General features: G+C 44.6%; 1 protein-coding gene across 1 annotated transcript; it reads right to left on the bottom strand.

The window, feature by feature from the left end:
• Positions 1-1,361: 1,361 nt before the first annotated feature.
• LOC133889419 (serine/threonine-protein phosphatase 7 long form homolog) lies at positions 1,362-3,636 on the bottom strand. Its single transcript, XM_062329948.1, has 7 exons — positions 3,272-3,636; positions 3,099-3,183; positions 2,573-3,012; positions 2,290-2,386; positions 2,077-2,211; positions 1,795-2,003; positions 1,362-1,713 (listed from the first exon to the last, which is right to left on the bottom strand). Exons 1-7 carry the CDS (start codon positions 3,634-3,636, stop codon positions 1,362-1,364), a joined length of 1,683 nt encoding a protein of 560 aa, XP_062185932.1.
• Between the last annotated feature and the right edge of the window lie 13,428 nt (positions 3,637-17,064).

Genomic DNA, 17,064 nt, shown 5'->3' with positions numbered 1-17,064 from the left:
CAACGTATCATTCTACACATTCATAGATTTCACATATTATCTTTCTCCATTACTAATGAAAAGAATGTATTATTCTTGACACATTATAATAGGATGATACTCCATCTTCAGCCCCAAAAGCACAACATCACATGAGAAGAGACTTGGCCAAGTGCTCTCTTGCCGTCGTTAGGGCTTGAACTAAAGTCTTCATGCAGAAAGCGATAGATAGTAAGATGAAGTAACTAGTTTCATTCAGTTGAAAAACATTGTGGCTGCAGCCTACCTGCTCAGCTATTGATGTACCACCCTCCATTCCATGAGCTGACACCTTTTCAGCTATCACGCTTCCTTCTGTTTCTAGTACAATCATGTGTAACCATTCAAGAAAATTAAATATAATGGAGCAACTAATTACAAGGTGCTTACAATTTGCACTATTGCTCAGATTTCTAAGCTTGACACAGAATTATCGAATCACTTTAACATTTCAGACATTAAAGTGACCACCAAGTGGTAGAGCACAAAGTCGTGGTAGCTAAGATCACGGATTAAAGTCCCTAAACTCCTTAAAATCAAAGATGAGAGACTAGTTATTGAATGGGACATGGTAAATTTGGAGTTTAACAGTACATGTTGTCCTTGCAAACACAAACAGACAAACGCAACTCGCCGAGCCAACAATGTAGTCGGTCACATCCTAGGGTGTAGGGCTTCTTCTTCCTCCTTTCGCGGGCCGTGTTGGACGGAAGGACACTGCCACTGGCGATGTCTGTCCTGTCTCGGCGACGGCGTGGGGGCTGTGAAGGCTGGGTAGCTGGAGGGGCGCCTGCGAGCTGCGAGGTCCCCATCACATCTGCGTCGTACGATGGGTCTCCATCGTCCGAGCTCTGATCCTCGCTCTCTTCGGTTTGCTCCTGTGGGGCCTTGCCTCGTGCAGCCGTCCCAACGGAAGTAGAGGCGGCTCCAGTCATGCTGCGCGACTGCGTCCGAGCCACACTACTGCTACGCGTGCAAGTCCGGGTGCCGTAATGCACCGGCGTCTACTGCTGTGTTGAAGCACCCGTATGGCCAGCAGATGGCTCCGAAGAAGGCCCACCATGTGCAAACTCCACATCGGGGGTCGTCATGCAGCTCATCTTGTAAGCAAGGCGACGGCAGCTCCTACGAACCCTCTGTAAAGAAATTGATCAAAATTACTGAGTGCGTGCACAAGTAGGAAACAGTTTGAACAGTTATAACTTAGACAACTATTACCTCTACAAAAGCACGCAGTTGGCCAACCTCTTCCGCCGACCCGGGAGGGACAAGCAAAGCTTGCCCAGCCTCATTAGCAAGGCGCCCGAGCTGCTGTCCCTGCAAAACCGACGCAATCCGTAAATTTAGGTACAAACCATGAAGGAATACACGATGTGGCAAAATACGAATACTATGTAGTTATGAAGCGGAGCACGCTCGGGCTGACGGCTGTGCCTCGTGATCTGGTCGTACTCATCTACGAGGTCGTCCTCGTCATCAGAGTCCGGCAAATTCTCCGCTGCAACTGCAACTCGTGGCGGCTTGATTGCCAACCTGGAGGAGTCGTGCAACCACCTTAGGTACTCACGGTACGGACCCGAGCGGTGGGCGGGTCCACCATGAACGATTGTCTGCGCCCGGTTGCTCCATTCCACCAAGTAGTTGTGGTGCACGTCACGCCAATCTCGAGCGCCGTGTTGTTTCCTCCTATCAATTCTGCAAGATGGCGGAACCAAGGGCACATATAAGCACAACATAAAAGAGAACTTCGACCATGCAAGACGTATTAGTACTCACTTGTGCAGAGCCACGGACGTGGGTGTCGTGTCCGGAGGTGTCCGCTGTAAAATCCCGAACTGTCTCATCACATGGTTTGGACAGTGCATCTTAACAATATAAAAGCAAATTAGCGGGAGAACAGACCGCCAATACTCCATGTCCCGTGTGCACAAAGGGCTTAGACCCATCGAAAGGATCTTGTGCCGCTCGTATGGCTCCCATGTCACCTGAAATTAGCGAAAATGTCAATTGGCATATGCAAGTGTGTGCCATATGTAATTCATAACCAATCGCACTCACGTGGCTCTGCATGATGCAGTCTAGCTCGTTAGTGTAGAAGAGGTAGCGCCTTCCTGCATTTCCAGTCACTGCCCGGACGTTCCTCCATAGGAAAGCAACGGTCGGGAGTGAGCCCTCATCCTCGAACTGCCAAACCTGCAAGGAAACACGCGTCATATGACATTTTGAAATATCCGCAAAGAATACAAATTGAAACAAAACTTTAAAACGTACCCTGGGGGAGAAACGATCGGGTCTACCAATCGGCAGGCGCTCCCACATCCACACCTGCAGGAGGTACGTGCATCCACCAAGGTTGGCATGGTCCCCACTACGCCGGCAAGTATCACATAACTACCGGTACAGCCATGCGAGCGTGGCTGATCCCCAACTGTAAAGGCCGACGTTCTCCCATTCCTCTCCTAGTAGTGGCAAGTACATCCACGATACTGTGTTCCCACTCCCGTCTGGGAACAAGTAGCCTCCAACAAGATGCCACAACCAAGCGCGGGCGTACCTCTCGACGACGTGCTCCGCTGCATCGTGAGGACATTCTGTAAAGTTCTGAGCTAACCAGGCGGAGCTGACGCCTGAAGGTTTCTTGTCCTTCGCGTCCTGCGCAGGCTCTGGTGGCCTAGTCCCAACAATCAGCTCGACCATGTCTCTCCACCCTGCGGGTTGCACATTCCCACAAACAGGCTGGCTGTCAATTGGAAGCCCGAGTATCATGGCCACATCCTGGAGAGTGACCGTGAGCTCACCGCAAGGGAGATGGAAGGTGTGTGTCTCGGGCCTCCAGCGGTCGACTAGCGCTGTCAAAGCTGCGTTGTCGAACATCGACAACCCGGTCGTGACCAACCGGGCCAACGGTAGAAATCCTGCACGCCCAATGTATTGGGCGTACCTCTCATCCCACCTGAGAGGGTTGTGAGTGCAAATCCGAAGAGGTGATAGCACCTGAAAGAATCATTGTAACTTCAAAATGTAAGTGACACATGCATCTTACGTAGCACTTAGAAGTAACAAGCAAGCATAAATCGTACCTCGCCATCGTCGACCATAAGGTGCGCTCGATGCTCCCTGTCGTAAAACGTCTCAAGGAGCGGGTAGTCGGGGTGCGCCATCGCCCTGCAATGTAAGTAGTGAGAGAGTTGTTAGCAAGCGAAAAATAATAATTTATGCCAAGTATAAAACATTACATAAAGAAGAACTAAACGATAGCGGGTAGTGCACCTCTACCTGTCTGAGATCTACTTCTCCGCTACTAGAATTCCCCCTTTTCCTACGATTAGGATTATTCTTCGGACCCACCTTGTGTTGTTCCATCCTGTGCCCCAACCGGTGGCATATGGAGCAACGAATTTTAATAGGTGCCTCGTCAAAGTCTCCTGCTCCGTACATGTCTTCACCGTAACCTTTGCTGCTATCATCCATCTCATTCCGAAGACGTTTCCTCTTCCTCCTCCCTACCTTTTGTTTCAATAGCCCACAATCGGGCACATATTCGTCGCCATTGTACTCCGACCACTGTGAAGCATCAAGTAAAGGCTCGAAGGTGGACTCCCAAGTCTTCAGAGCCATCGTTTTAGAGTACAATGGGGTCAAGTAGTCGGGACTTGTATGGTCAACTCTTCTCGCCCGGCATGCTGTGATAACATGGGAGCACAGGATATGCAGCAATTGTGGGGTCCTGCACGTGCACTGCACTGTGGTTAAGTCGACTCTGTAGATTCTGCCACCGGAGCCCTCGCCCCCCACGCATGTCCGAAATGCGGACCTCACACTGTAAACATAGCTCCTTGGATCAAAGAGCTGAGCTTCCTGTGTAACTAATATCTCCCCCTGCGACGTGAGGTGCTTAGCAGTGGCTTTTCCCCACACCTCACCAGCATCAATACCTGCGCGTGCTCTCTTCCACCGATCGACAAAGTAGTAGTTGCATTTATGAAAGGTGTACTCAACGATGGCAGAAACCGGCATTGCACGGATGCCTTTAAGGACGTTGTTGAATACCTCAGAGATGTTTGTTGTCATGATTCCGTACCTACATCCACCCGCATCAAAGGCCTGCGCCCATTTGGAGTTGTTAGGTATTTCGCTCTTCAACCACTCTGTCGCAGGCTCGTTCAATATCTTCTCCAATTCTACTAGCTTCTTTTCAAACTGTCTCTCTTCTTTAACCTTGCAAACTACTTTGAGTTTGGCAAGTACCTCCTTGCTCTTCTACCTTCTCCAAATGTTGGCAGCAAAATGACGCATGCACCACCGGTGCACGAGAGGAGGGTAACCTTCCATGTGTTCCCTTGCTGCATTGAGGAGACCTTGGTGCCGATCCGATATCATGCAGACTTGTCGGCCCACTCCAATTACGTGACGGTGAACCAGGCACATAAACCAAGACCAGCTACTATTCTGCTCTCCCTCCGTCAACGCAAATGCTAGGGGGATCAACTGATCCTCTGCATCATTACCAACAGCAATCATCAGTGTGCCCTTGTACTTTCCCGTCAAGAATGTGGCGTCGACACTTATCACGGGCCGGCAATGTTTGAAGGCCTCCACGCATTGATTGAAGCACCAAAACACACGCTGCATGACTGGTTTAATGATACCGCCATCGCTGACCATCATGCTACCAGTTGATATGAACCACTTCGTCCCGGGATTGATGTGTGCAATTGCATTCAAGATCCTAGGGACCCTTGCGTACGCCTCCTTCCAATCTCCCCAAAGTAATGCCATGGCATGTTGCTTGGCTCTCCATGCCTTGCCGTACAATACCCGGTAATTTGTGAACCCAACTATAGACTCAATTAGAGAGGCCACAGTCGTGTCCGGGTCTGCCCTAATGATTGGGGCGATGCGTCGACCAAGATAAGTTGCCGTGCACTGGGAGTGCACTTGTTCCGGCCTCACAAACCCGCAAGTGTGAGGCTGTTTTACATTTATGACCTTCCATCGTTGGCCGTCACCTGGGATACGCCGAACACATACACCCCATCCACAACCTTTCTGGCACTTTAAAGTGTACCTCTCTTTCGCATTCGAATGAACCACGTCATACGGCCGGTGGTGCCGAACTGAGTAGTCCCTGAACCAAAACTTCACCTCTTCAAGACTATCAAATAACATCCCCTTCTTAACCAACTCCTTCTCACTGTCTTGTTCCTCTTCCATCGACATTAAGCCATTATCACATAGAGCATTCTTCGTCAACGAAATATCCTCGTAACCAGGCACCTCGGGCACATCCACATGTACCGCCTTGAGTGTCCTTACCTCCTGCTCCGTGTAAATTCCGTCCCACCAAGCTGTCTCCTCATTCTCTCCCGCCTCTGCTCCCGCCTCAACACCACCGTGTCGTTGCCTAACATGTTCAACTTCTTATGTCTCATCATCTTCGACATCATCCTCACTTTCGAAGGAAAATGTTTTAGTTTCCTCTGCATTTTCCTGAGCCTCCTCATCCTCAAAATAATCATCATCGAAATCATTACATACAACAGCCAGGTCAAATTTATTTGAACCACCAGCATGTGGCTCCTCAACAGATGCCCGGGTTAACTCTGCAACTGTACCATCCGCGAGTATGGTGGTACCGGCACCCTCTGCGACAATACATGGAATTTCCTGGGTCAATTGCTCAACAGGCTCAACATCCTGGCTAGTTATGCCCGGTACATCATCAACCAATGGCATCGAGCTTCTGCCTACAGCCACATCAACTACCAACTCTGCGCAACAGACTTGAGAACCATTCAAACAATCCTTATACAGCTTCCAATCATTTTCTAACGCCAGCTCCATAACAATATAGTGAGCCTTACCACCCCTGCCGGCATCCAACCTTCCCCGAACGGTAACATTACTTCCTTCTGCATCAACATTCAAAACTTCCCTAACCCGAGCAACAATTTCATTGAAGCAAGGAGCGTTCCCAAATTTCAACACTTCCTCTCGCATCTTATCGATCTCCCCAGTTGTACTAATCGTGCCACCATAAAAAACACGGACAATGCATTCCATCTACACAAACCATCCAAACATTACATGTGTATCATCGCTATAGCACGTTAAAAACCTACACATTAAACATTTCAATTCAACTACATTACATCTCTACAATGCAAAACATCCTCCGCAAGCGTACAAATGCAAAAACTTGCGTTGCTCATATACATTTCGTATATATATACGAATTTCAATTTCCTACGCTCAACTGATTGCATGCAACAAATTCTACACGATAGATATGCGTTGGTATACATACATAGCATGATATATGACCACCGATCTAAACTGAAACGTTGAAAATTCGTAGATCAATCGAATCAAGTTCTAAACCCTAACATTCCAAAAACTAGCAATGCACACCGATTTAACCGGAAAAAATTGAGAGGATTGGAGGAGATACCTTCGTAGCACTCTTTTCCTTCAAATCCCCTTCAAATCGGGCTCAAATCCGTGGAGAATGGGGTGGGGGAGGGGGAGGGGGAGCCGGCGCTTGAGACCTTCTCCTGCTCGCGGCCGGTTGAGGAAGAAACGGTTCGCGTGCGGGAGAGAGGGCCGGCGCCGGGCCTGTATACTCCTCTGTCACGCCAAAGGGGTTGGTGTGACTGGAGTCGCGCCAGCGCCCTTGGCGTGACAGAGGGGACACAGCCGCGCGCCTGTATGGGCTTCTGTCGCGCCATGCGGTCTGGCACGACTCAGGCTTCCACGTCGGCACGGCCACGTGGCACGGGGCGGACCGCCCGCCGACGTGGCACGGGAGTCACGCCAGGCTCTTTGGCGTGACGGAGTGATCAGTCACGCCAAAGCATGTGGCGTGATAAAAGGGGCCAGTTTCTGAAAATATAAGTCCCGGTGGGTTATTATTAAAATATTAATTTAAAAATACTAAAAAAAATTCTTCCTTGTGCAAACGCTGTGTAATTTCTTGACATGGGTGGTAGTATCACCTACATTTTCTCTCTGCAATTCTTTGTTCAGATCCATGATGTAAGGCCGCTTTCGGTGAAGAGCCTCAAGGCGCTGGGACATTTGGTGCTCATGGAGGATTAGTAGTATCTGCTCTGTTGATTATTAGTGAACGTACATGCATATGTGGATTGCAGGACAACCTTCCATTTCTCTCTGCAATGCTTACTTGTAGCTGATGAGTACCGCCGGCGTAGCCAGCAGCCGCGGTGGGCTCTAATTTTTTAGTTAGTACATATGGTTTTAAATTACAAGTCGTCTGTACTTTTTCTAAGTTGATAGATGGCTCGAAGTGTTGAGCCGTAAATGATAAGGATCTGTACAGACTGTCTGTTCTAAGCCGTCTGTAAAAATATTTTATACATATTTTTTTCAAACGGTTTGAAAAAACATCCCGTATAGGATTTTCGAACGGTGTGTATATATGTTTTCTTTAGTAGACAAGGCCTCTATCTAAATTAGTTACTAAGTAAGGTCTTGTCATTAGTCTCTCTTTTAGTTTTTTTGTCGTTGTGATCACTTCAGAGTTTGAACTATTAAAGAAAGGGTCTTCGTGTTTCCGCATAATTGTCATGTCACTGTTACACTAAGTTGGAGGGTTAATAAGTTTGCTAACGAGTTATTGAGACTCTAAGGTCCCAGTGTACAACTTGGTACATAATTGGATTACTCCATATCCACTCTCTAGGCAGTGATCATCTAGCAACACTCTTTCTAGATCTATAAACATTAATCACTCTTTAATAGTGTACTTAATCACCTTGAATAATCACTTTGAGCAATTTGGTGTTTTGGATGTCTTCTCAGGTGTACATGAACTTCTCTGGACTCCAGCACCTTCAAATGACCGATTGGAAGGGTATTTATAGCCTCAAATCCATGCACTATCTGTTAACCTAATGACTCTGAAAAGCTGTTAACATCGGATGATCCGATGAGAACAGTAGTACTGGTACTAGATCATCCAGTGAGTACACTCTCACAAACTAGCTGTTGGAACCCCATTCAAACCTCTGTGAACACCAAACACTTTGGTGCATACTTAATCTCCATCATCGGACTATCTGGTGAGTTATCCTTATACATCCGAGCATTTTCTTCTTCTCTATGTAAATTGTTTCGGTGTATTCATCCGGTGCACATCACTCCATCACTGGACTATCCGATTAGTTTTCTTCAGCCAACCGAACCAATGCAATTGTCTCTAGAAATAATGCTTCGGTGTTACACAACCTTCATCACCGGACCATCCATTGGGTTGAACTTCGTTCTGTTTCTATGCACTGTTCATTGTCTAGTGTATTGTCCGATGTTCATTCCATTCTCACCGAACCATCCGATGGGTTGAACCTTTGATCTTCAGTGGTTGCATCCTTCTTTGGTAATAATGCTCTGGTGTATTCATCCTTTTGATCACTAGACCATCCGGTGGGTTGAACTTTCTCTTCTTTTCTCTGGAAATGCTCCGGTGCAACTACCACTTATCACTGGACTATCCGATGAGGCATATTCTTCAGCACAACACCTTCTCTAGAAGAATTGCTCTAGTGAGCACCCTACTCAACACCAGACCTTCCAGTGAGATCTTCAGACCTCCCTCCCATTTGACAAATATACTCCGATGAGCTCAAACACCCAAAGCACCAGATCATCCGGTGAGGCAAATCTTTCTGAGACTTCTCCAATTTAATCCAATTTTGTCCCGGCTGTGGTGGTTTCTTCATATTTTGCATCTATGAGACCTACTAACATATATTCTTGATAAACATGTTAGTCCTATTGACTATGTTGTCATTAATCACTAATATCATAATCATGGCCTAATAAGGCTATTTTCACTACACTAACCGAGAACCCTATCATGTCCCAAAAATGCTAATTACGTAATTAAGCATGCATAGTTACTATTGCATGTTCTTACACGTGTTTACCTATCAAAGACTAGTTACACATGTTTTAAATACCTTAGATATGGTTTAGAACGCTTTGGAGAATCCCTAAATACCTTAGAAAAATTTCGGCAAAAGAACCATCTCACGGTCCGACCGGGGTCACCCGCGGTCTGACCGTCAGGTACGTTGCTACGTGGGCTACCATATGGATTTCATGTGGTCCGACCGGAGCCAGTTGCGGTCTGACCGCCAGCACACAGAGGCTCGACTTAAGGTGGTCGATTGCCTCTCTCACTCTCTCACTATCTCATTTGATTTCTCTCACCCTCACCCACTCCCTCTCCCTCACGTGCTCTCTCTTTCTCTCTTGCTCTCCCAACCGAACAAGAGAAAGGAGGAGAAGAGGAGCAAGGAGGGGAGGCCAAGGACGAGGTCTCCGGCAAGCTCCCCCACCGGAGGTGGTTTTTCCCGTCGAGCCCGAGCTCCTCGGCAATGTCTTCTTCCTCCTCAAGCCATCCACCATCTCCCCGATGGTGATTTCGAGCTCCGACCATTCCCCAACCTCCACGACTGGACCACGGGCTTACTAGAACGTGGTGAGCACCCTAGACCCCCTCCCATTCCTTCTCCATGGCTAGATCGACTGGATTTGAGCTCACCAAGCTCAATAATGACCTCCACCACCATTAGAGGCAATAGCCGAGTTTCGGTTGTTTTTGGCATGTGCATGTTATCCTACGCGGTAGAGGAAGTCAAGATGATACTTTAGGTCCAAAATCTCCACTCAAAAGCCACCGGAATCATCGCCAGTGAGCTCACCAAGTTCCCCCGGCCGTGCATAGCGGTCTAACCGCCGTTCCAGGAGTCGGATCGCCCATCGGGTGGGTCTAACCACTAGACCCAAATCTCTCTACACGCTGGCGGTTCTGATCACGTTTTCCCACAGTCTGGCCGTCACTCCCGGTGGTCTGATCGCCCATGTTGGCGGTCTGACTGTGGCCAACTCAGGCATTACCATTTTAGCGTAGTTCATTATTTCCTAAAACTTGTAAAATTCATAGTAAATTCTCTGTAGCTCTAAAAACTTATGAAACCAATTGTATTGGTTTCATAATGCCCTAATCTACCTATTAAAAATATCCCTAGCTATGAAATAATTAATTCAATTTCTAAGATAAATTAATTAGATTGATGCTTCATTAATTCATTACAAGTCCAAAAGTTGTGAAACCATTTTTGCTAGTCTTCTTATAACTTGTTACAGCTAGGAAAAATGTTTTCATGCATTATGAAGTATATTTTATGGCATTTCATCGCATACATATTGTAGTATACATTATTGCACCTCATTCATGCTCATCATTGCATGCGTTCTTCTTTAGTAAACGAAGAACCAGAGTGTGGCGCAATCATGATTGAAGGCGACACCAACCTCCCGTAGTTCTGTGAGTGTTGTGCAGGGAGTATCAGGTAACCACCAGAGCAGCAAGACAAGCATCTAAGCATATTGCCCTCTTTGAATTGCATTACCTCTATGTATGTTTGCATGTGTAGCGAGTCAATGTCGGGTTTATGTGGGTAGAACCTATGTTGATTGCATTACCTCTACCTTGAGTTGTTGAATATCCACATCCTTGTAGCCTTGGCGATATTGTTAATGTCTAATTTACAAGATCATTTGAAATGCTTAACAATGCATAGGTCACCGGTAGAAGTCGAGTGGTGGAGTGTTCCATCGCCCACAAGCTATAAGTTTAATTACGGTTCACAATGATAAAATTGATGATGTTGGTTGGATGAGTGGTGAGGATGAAACAAAATGTGGGCGGTGTTAGGGGTGTCTTCTGCCCTGGAGGAGTTTCTTGGGATAGTTCGGGAGAGGAGTCCGGACACCATAGACCGCTTTTCATTGTTAAGCACCGTCCATCGGTGCCGTTGGCTTTACCACTTTTTGTACTTACTATATGTCGTGTTATGGGAACGACAAGCCGAATACCTTTGTAGCTGTGGGCTTTTGGTGTGTGAGTTAATGGTGTGAACGGGCGGGCTTGCAGGGGTATCCAGTTTGCTTCGGGAGTAGTTCTGGATGACCCCCGCACCTATCAGCGCAGGAGCAAATGGTTGGGGGAAAGGTTGACTCGAGTAGCCCCTTGCATGGGCCTGTGTGGGCATGTGAGCCGTATGATCCTCAAATCATGTAGGTAAAGGAGTACCCGTGCATGGTGTAAATATAATTCGAATTTCCACGCTCTCTATCATGAGCATGCTTCTGTTCATCCTCATCGGTCGTAGAGTTATGAGTGTTGGACGATGGTATGGATGGTCTGTTGGGAAATGTTGATGTTGGCTATTGATGCTTTTCTATATTCCCATTTACATTTATGTGCAAGTTGTTGGTTACAGCGTATGTTGGTTAAGCATAGGTGCTCACACATATATGTCTGGGTTGCTTAAGCATATTAATGTACTTAACCTTGTGATATTTTCCTTACTAATGGCTTAATGCATGATCCTTGAAGTCGGGTTATTTATATGTACCATATATGGATTATGTCATGCGTGTACCTTCGTACTCAGCTGTTCTACAAGTTTTGCAGGTGACGAAGATGCGGTGTTTGGTTACTTCACGCCTGCCGAGGGTGAAGGACATAAGTAGGCAACTGTTCGATGGTTGCACTTTTGGGGTGAAGTCTAAGGGCATATGACTTCACCCACTTTTTATGGTCTATAGCTTTTGTTTCCGCTACGTAGTTCTTTTTTAGCTAGGAGTTGATCAGTTTTAGTTTTCTCCTAGATCTCTTTTGCTGTAAATTGTTTAACTTGTTAATGCTTCAAAACTTGTAATATAATTTAATTACTCGCTCTTTATTAAACTTGGTTGTGATTGTTTATGTTCGAAAGGCATGTGTTCCGATCTTAGGCACAAAATATGTGTCGGGACTATCGGGATAATATTCTGGTTAATTGTTGAAGTCGTGATTATATAAATGATCAACTTGGTGATTAACTAGAATATTATTTTGACGGTTTCTCATAAACCCCCATCCGAAAGTTTTGGGTGTAGCCCGAAAGTTCCGGGTAATTTGACTTAACTCTAGCTGAGCGCCCTCGCTCGAAGCCTCACCCAGAGCATCCGACACAATCCAGAAGTTCTGGATTGATCCGATTTAGAATTAGCCGAGCACTCTCACTCGGAACCAAACTCGGATATTCCAACTTAATCCGGAGGTTCCGACCTCAACCTGCAACCTTGAAGTCAATCAAAAAGTGGCAACCCGGGGACCCCCACCCAAAGATTAATCTAGAAGTTTTGAGTTTAACCCGGAATAAGGAGTGCCAAAAACAACATTTAGAATCATAGGTAAGTACTTCCACCGATGCTACTATTAGAGATATTTAGTAAAGTATTATTAGTCAAATTATATAGTTTGAGTGGTTACCAATGATAGATTAGCAGCTAATTGCATAATACTAATACGCTGGGATAAAAACACAGGGCTTGTACGTGCTCGACTCAAACAAGAAACCAACACATTGGTCCAAGCAATCAGTTTGTCAAACAAAAAAATATGATGAAAACTAGAGACGAACACTCTCTGAAGCTTTCGCCCGGCTGCTTCAACTGCAAGAACAGAGAGTCCGCTAAAGGCCTAGTCATCATCTGATTTCTAGTGTACTTTAGGTCGATTCAACAGGACAAAGTGATCCGATTTTGGGCATTCCTCCAAGGAGAATTCCTCTCCAAAATTCAACAAAAGCTTTCAGATCAGATTGGATGCCTGATTTCTGATTTCAGTACTTGTACAGTTGCACTTGCGCCGGTACTTCGGTTAGTAAAAACTGTAAAAATTTAAGTTTTGCAACACTTTTTGTTTTGCCCATGATCGGTCCACCGAAACATGTTTTTGTGAATTGTACTGCTGAGGAGGTCATGCATGACACGGAACATTTTTTAGTTCAACAAATTATGAACCGATCCGTCGGTCCACATTCTTGTTGAACAAAAACATGTATTCTTTCTTCTGATCTGAGATGTAAAAACATTAACGTTTTTACTATTTTTCAAGCAATTAAAATCAACTTAATTATTTTTCAGTCACCATGGTAGGCCCTTGACTCAACAACTAACTACTTGTGAGTTGGGATAGTTGTATATGATCCAACGATCTAAGATGGTGATTGAAAATTATGATGGTTTCAAAGTACTTCGAGAATATTCTCACTAAAACCAGAAGGACCACGAGTGGATATATACAGAAAAGGCTTCCTATACAGAAAAACTAGTTTATATTCTCAGAGTAGATACTCACGGTATAATACATAGTTGATCTTGCTATAACTGAATTATATACACTACTAAAAAAGTGCATTTACTATCAGCTCTAAAGTGGTATTCACTACCAGTTTTAGAGCCTGTAGTAGATAACTAGCTGTGATAGTCTCTACTATCATTGCCGGCTCAGGGGCTAACATTGAAGGTGTTATCAGTGTGAGTTGAAGCATTCAGCTGACAGTTGAAAGGATCGGTGACGTCCTAAGAGGGGGATAAATTATGACACTTAGAACCCGGCTCTAAAAATAACACAAGATAAACATATATCAAATTCTATCTAAATATCTCTAGGTTTATCTAGTGTGTCTACTCTACTGGTCAAAATACTTGTAACCTATCTAAGAAGGTAAATTGCAAGAATATAAATACGGAAACGTAAATAACGTAGAGATAGCAAACTCGGCACAAGGGATTTTTTTTCTGTGGTATTGATGTTATGAATGCCACCCCTAGTATACGTTAGGACTCCACAAAATATATGCACCTGATCGACACCCAGTCAGGGCTCTTAAGCCACCAAGTTACAAAGACAAGGCTCCACCCAGATGAGCCACCAGGCCACCAAGGCAAGATCTTACTACTACCCTTTCTTCTGATTCCTTGGCTCCGTGATCACTATGGAGCATGAGCCACCAAGGTAAGGGTCTCCGCGTCCCCGCACAATCACCTTGCCGCCGCTCTACAACAAGTCGAAGGGTCAACAAGCTTGCCGGTGAGTCACCAAGACTCCAAGGTGTCAGCGTACCACTTGGTACAAAGTTGGATCACTCCTTAATCCACTCTCTAGGCAGCAATCACCTAGTAACACTATCTCTAGGCCTATAAGTACTAATCACTCACTAATCTTGTGCTTAATCACCTTGGATAATCACTTTAAGCATTTTGGTGGCTTGGATATCTTCTTAGATGAACATAAACTTTTCTGGACTTCAGCACCTTCAAATAGCCGAGTGAGTGGGTATTTATAGCCTCAAAGTAGCGCACTACCCGTTAACCTAACGGCTCAGAAAAGTTGTTAACACCAGATGATCCGGTGAGAACAATAGTACTAATATATGATCATTCGGTGAGTATACTCTCACAAACTAGCTATTGGAACCCCACTCAAGCCTTTGTGAACACCAGACGCTCCGATGTATACTTCATCTCTATCATAGGACTATCCGGTGAGTTATCCTGAGCCATCCGAGCATTTCCTTCTTTTCTGTGTAAATTGCTCCGGTGTAAACATTCGGTGAACATCACTTCATCACCGGACTATCTGATAAGTTGACTTCAATCAACCGAGCCAATGCAATCCTCTTTGAAAATAATGCTTTGGTGTGCACAACCTTCATCACCGGACCATCCGATGCGTTTATCTTCATTCTGCCTCTTTGCATTGTTCATTGTCCAGTGTGTGTAACACATTGATCACCGGACCATTCGGTGAGGCAAATCTTCCTGAGACTTCTCCAATTCAGTCCAACTTTGTCCCGGCTGCGGTGGCTTCTCCATGTATTGCATCTATGAGACATACTAACATATATTCTTGACAAACATGCTAGTCCCATTAACTATATTGTCATTAATCAACAAAATCATAATCATGACCTAATAGGATCATTTTCGCTACAACAGTAATAATCAATCATCACTGTCGGCTGAAGGCTGGCTTAGGACTTCAGCTCGTAGTAATAGTCTATGCCCGAATCGATATTTTTTTATCCGAAAAAAGTGATTTTTTTGCCCGACCAGGCATCCCCACGCGTGCATGACTACAGTCACAAATCATGTGATTTTTCATGTGAAATACATGCACGTGCTGTTCATGGCATTCAAACCCGGGATCACTCAGCTCGCGTGATGCGTTCTTACCATCCCACCATAGAAGTGCTTGTGATAACAATAGCATATGCAATCATTTTGATCTCTTCTATTTAAAAATTTAAACAATTATTTGGACATCTAAATGACTTCAAATAAAATGTTTTTCAACTACAAAGTTGTAGATCTCATTGAAGACTACAATTTTCATTTAAAGTTTGTCCCCATCTGACTTCGTATGAATAAGTTATGATTTTTTTAAGATAAGTTATCATTCATTATCATTGTCGATTCTTTTCGAATGCACTTTTAGTGCTAGTCCTTGATATGAACCATCAGTGATACTTCATCACTAACAGCTCGTAAGAAATTGTTGATGGTCCAACATATAAGACATATTTTATAGTAGTACTACTTTATGAGATGTATATATTACTTTCCGAGATGTATATACTACCTTTTAATACGTACATACTCCTTTCTGAGCACCCATTAGAGGGGAAGTATGTACATCCAGGTGTACAGAAAAGGCTATATATATAAACTAGTATGTACTCCTGAGAATACATACTCCCCGCTTAATCTATAGTTGACCATGTTATAACTGAAGTATATACTACTATTCTGAGATGTATATACTACTTTCTAAGATATATATTATTTTGTGAGATGTGTATACTTTTTTATAAGTGAAGTATATACTTTTTCTGATAGGTATATATTACTTTTCAAAATGTACATACTTCGTTTTTAACACCCATTAGAGGAGTATGTAACTCATTAGCTTCTCGTATTGAGTCTATTATGCGCCTAGGTGCATTGTAGTTCACAATTACGTCACCCTCCAGTTACAACTCAATCAACTATCAATTACAATTTGCTATGTAGACCAATTACAACCGTATGTTCAGAAGTACATAATTGCAATATGAGAAGCTAATGAGTTATGTTTTAGATTATACTACGATTACAATCATGTTCCTTATGTTGTACATCATTAGGTAAGAAATTCGTTAGGAGTTACGTTCATCTATAACACAATTGCAACTCAAAATTATTCAATTTAAAAAAAGCCGCCGACCCTTGACACTCCCCCTCCAGCCTCTCCATGGCTACGGGACTCGATCAGCACCCGCGCCATGACTCAGCTTTTCTCTTCTCCATGGTGCCACCACTTTATCCTGCCATGTTGTCTCACCTAGGATGCAAATCAATAAATCTAATGCTATCCACCAACTCTTTTTATTCAACCAATAACACTACTTTTTTAAATTGAATAATTTTTTAGAAAACTAATGTAATTAACTAAACTAAAAAGGATCGATGGGTATCTTTAGATTCACCAATTTATACTCTAGCTGCACGCAATCATGTGGCCATTGTGACAGGAAGACAGGTCACAGCGAGGTGGAAGCGGTGGCCAAGCAACGACCGGATGGCACAGCCACAGTGGCGGTATAAGGGCTTTGTCTACGCAATGCCACCGGTTGCATAGGCAAAGCACGACACACCCCCACTGGAAAGGCAAAAATGTCGGGTTTCTCACTTTTACAACGCCAAATCTAATATTTTTGCAAAGGCAAAAACACAAGTCATCATTAATATACTCCAGAGAAAGATCAAATTGTGTATTTGCAAACTGTGTTTTTTTAGACGTCTCTCAGCTGGATACAACTATAGTATCTGAATATGTGCACACAACAAGTTGTGCTCATATAAACGCATGATAATTAGTTCATTTCTTCGAAGAATGAACAAAAAAGAAATGGAGGCAACAAGCTAGCGTGAACCTTTGACAGTTTCACAAGGGTAGGTCGACCCAATTGAAAGAACGATATACATATGATCATTTGGACAAATTAGCAGTAGTGTGAGTGTGGGTTGGGTCTTGCGGCGCCGAGTATCTTCGTCACCACCCCAATTCCGTTCTCCAGCAGGCCGGACCCATCCAACGGCTTGCCACCGTGATGAGACCTCTTAGGATTTGCACCGAGAATAGGA

The sequence above is a fragment of the Phragmites australis genome, chromosome 13 (assembly GCF_958298935.1).
Source record: "Phragmites australis chromosome 13, lpPhrAust1.1, whole genome shotgun sequence".
Classification (NCBI taxonomy): domain Eukaryota; kingdom Viridiplantae; phylum Streptophyta; class Magnoliopsida; order Poales; family Poaceae; genus Phragmites; species Phragmites australis.
This window is presented reverse-complemented; position numbering and strand designations above follow the sequence as displayed.

Coding starts and splice junctions, on each gene's coding strand:
- LOC133889419 (XM_062329948.1), bottom strand. CDS start 3,636: ATGGCTCTGAAGACTTGGGAGTCCACCTTCGAGCCTTTACTTGATGCT. Junction 3,184..3,271: donor GAGGTGCACTACCCGCTATC/GTTTAGTTCTTC, acceptor CTTACATTGCAG/GGCGATGGCGCACCCCGACT. Junction 1,714..1,794: donor ACGTCCGTGGCTCTGCACAA/GTGAGTACTAAT, acceptor GCCATCTTGCAG/AATTGATAGGAGGAAACAAC.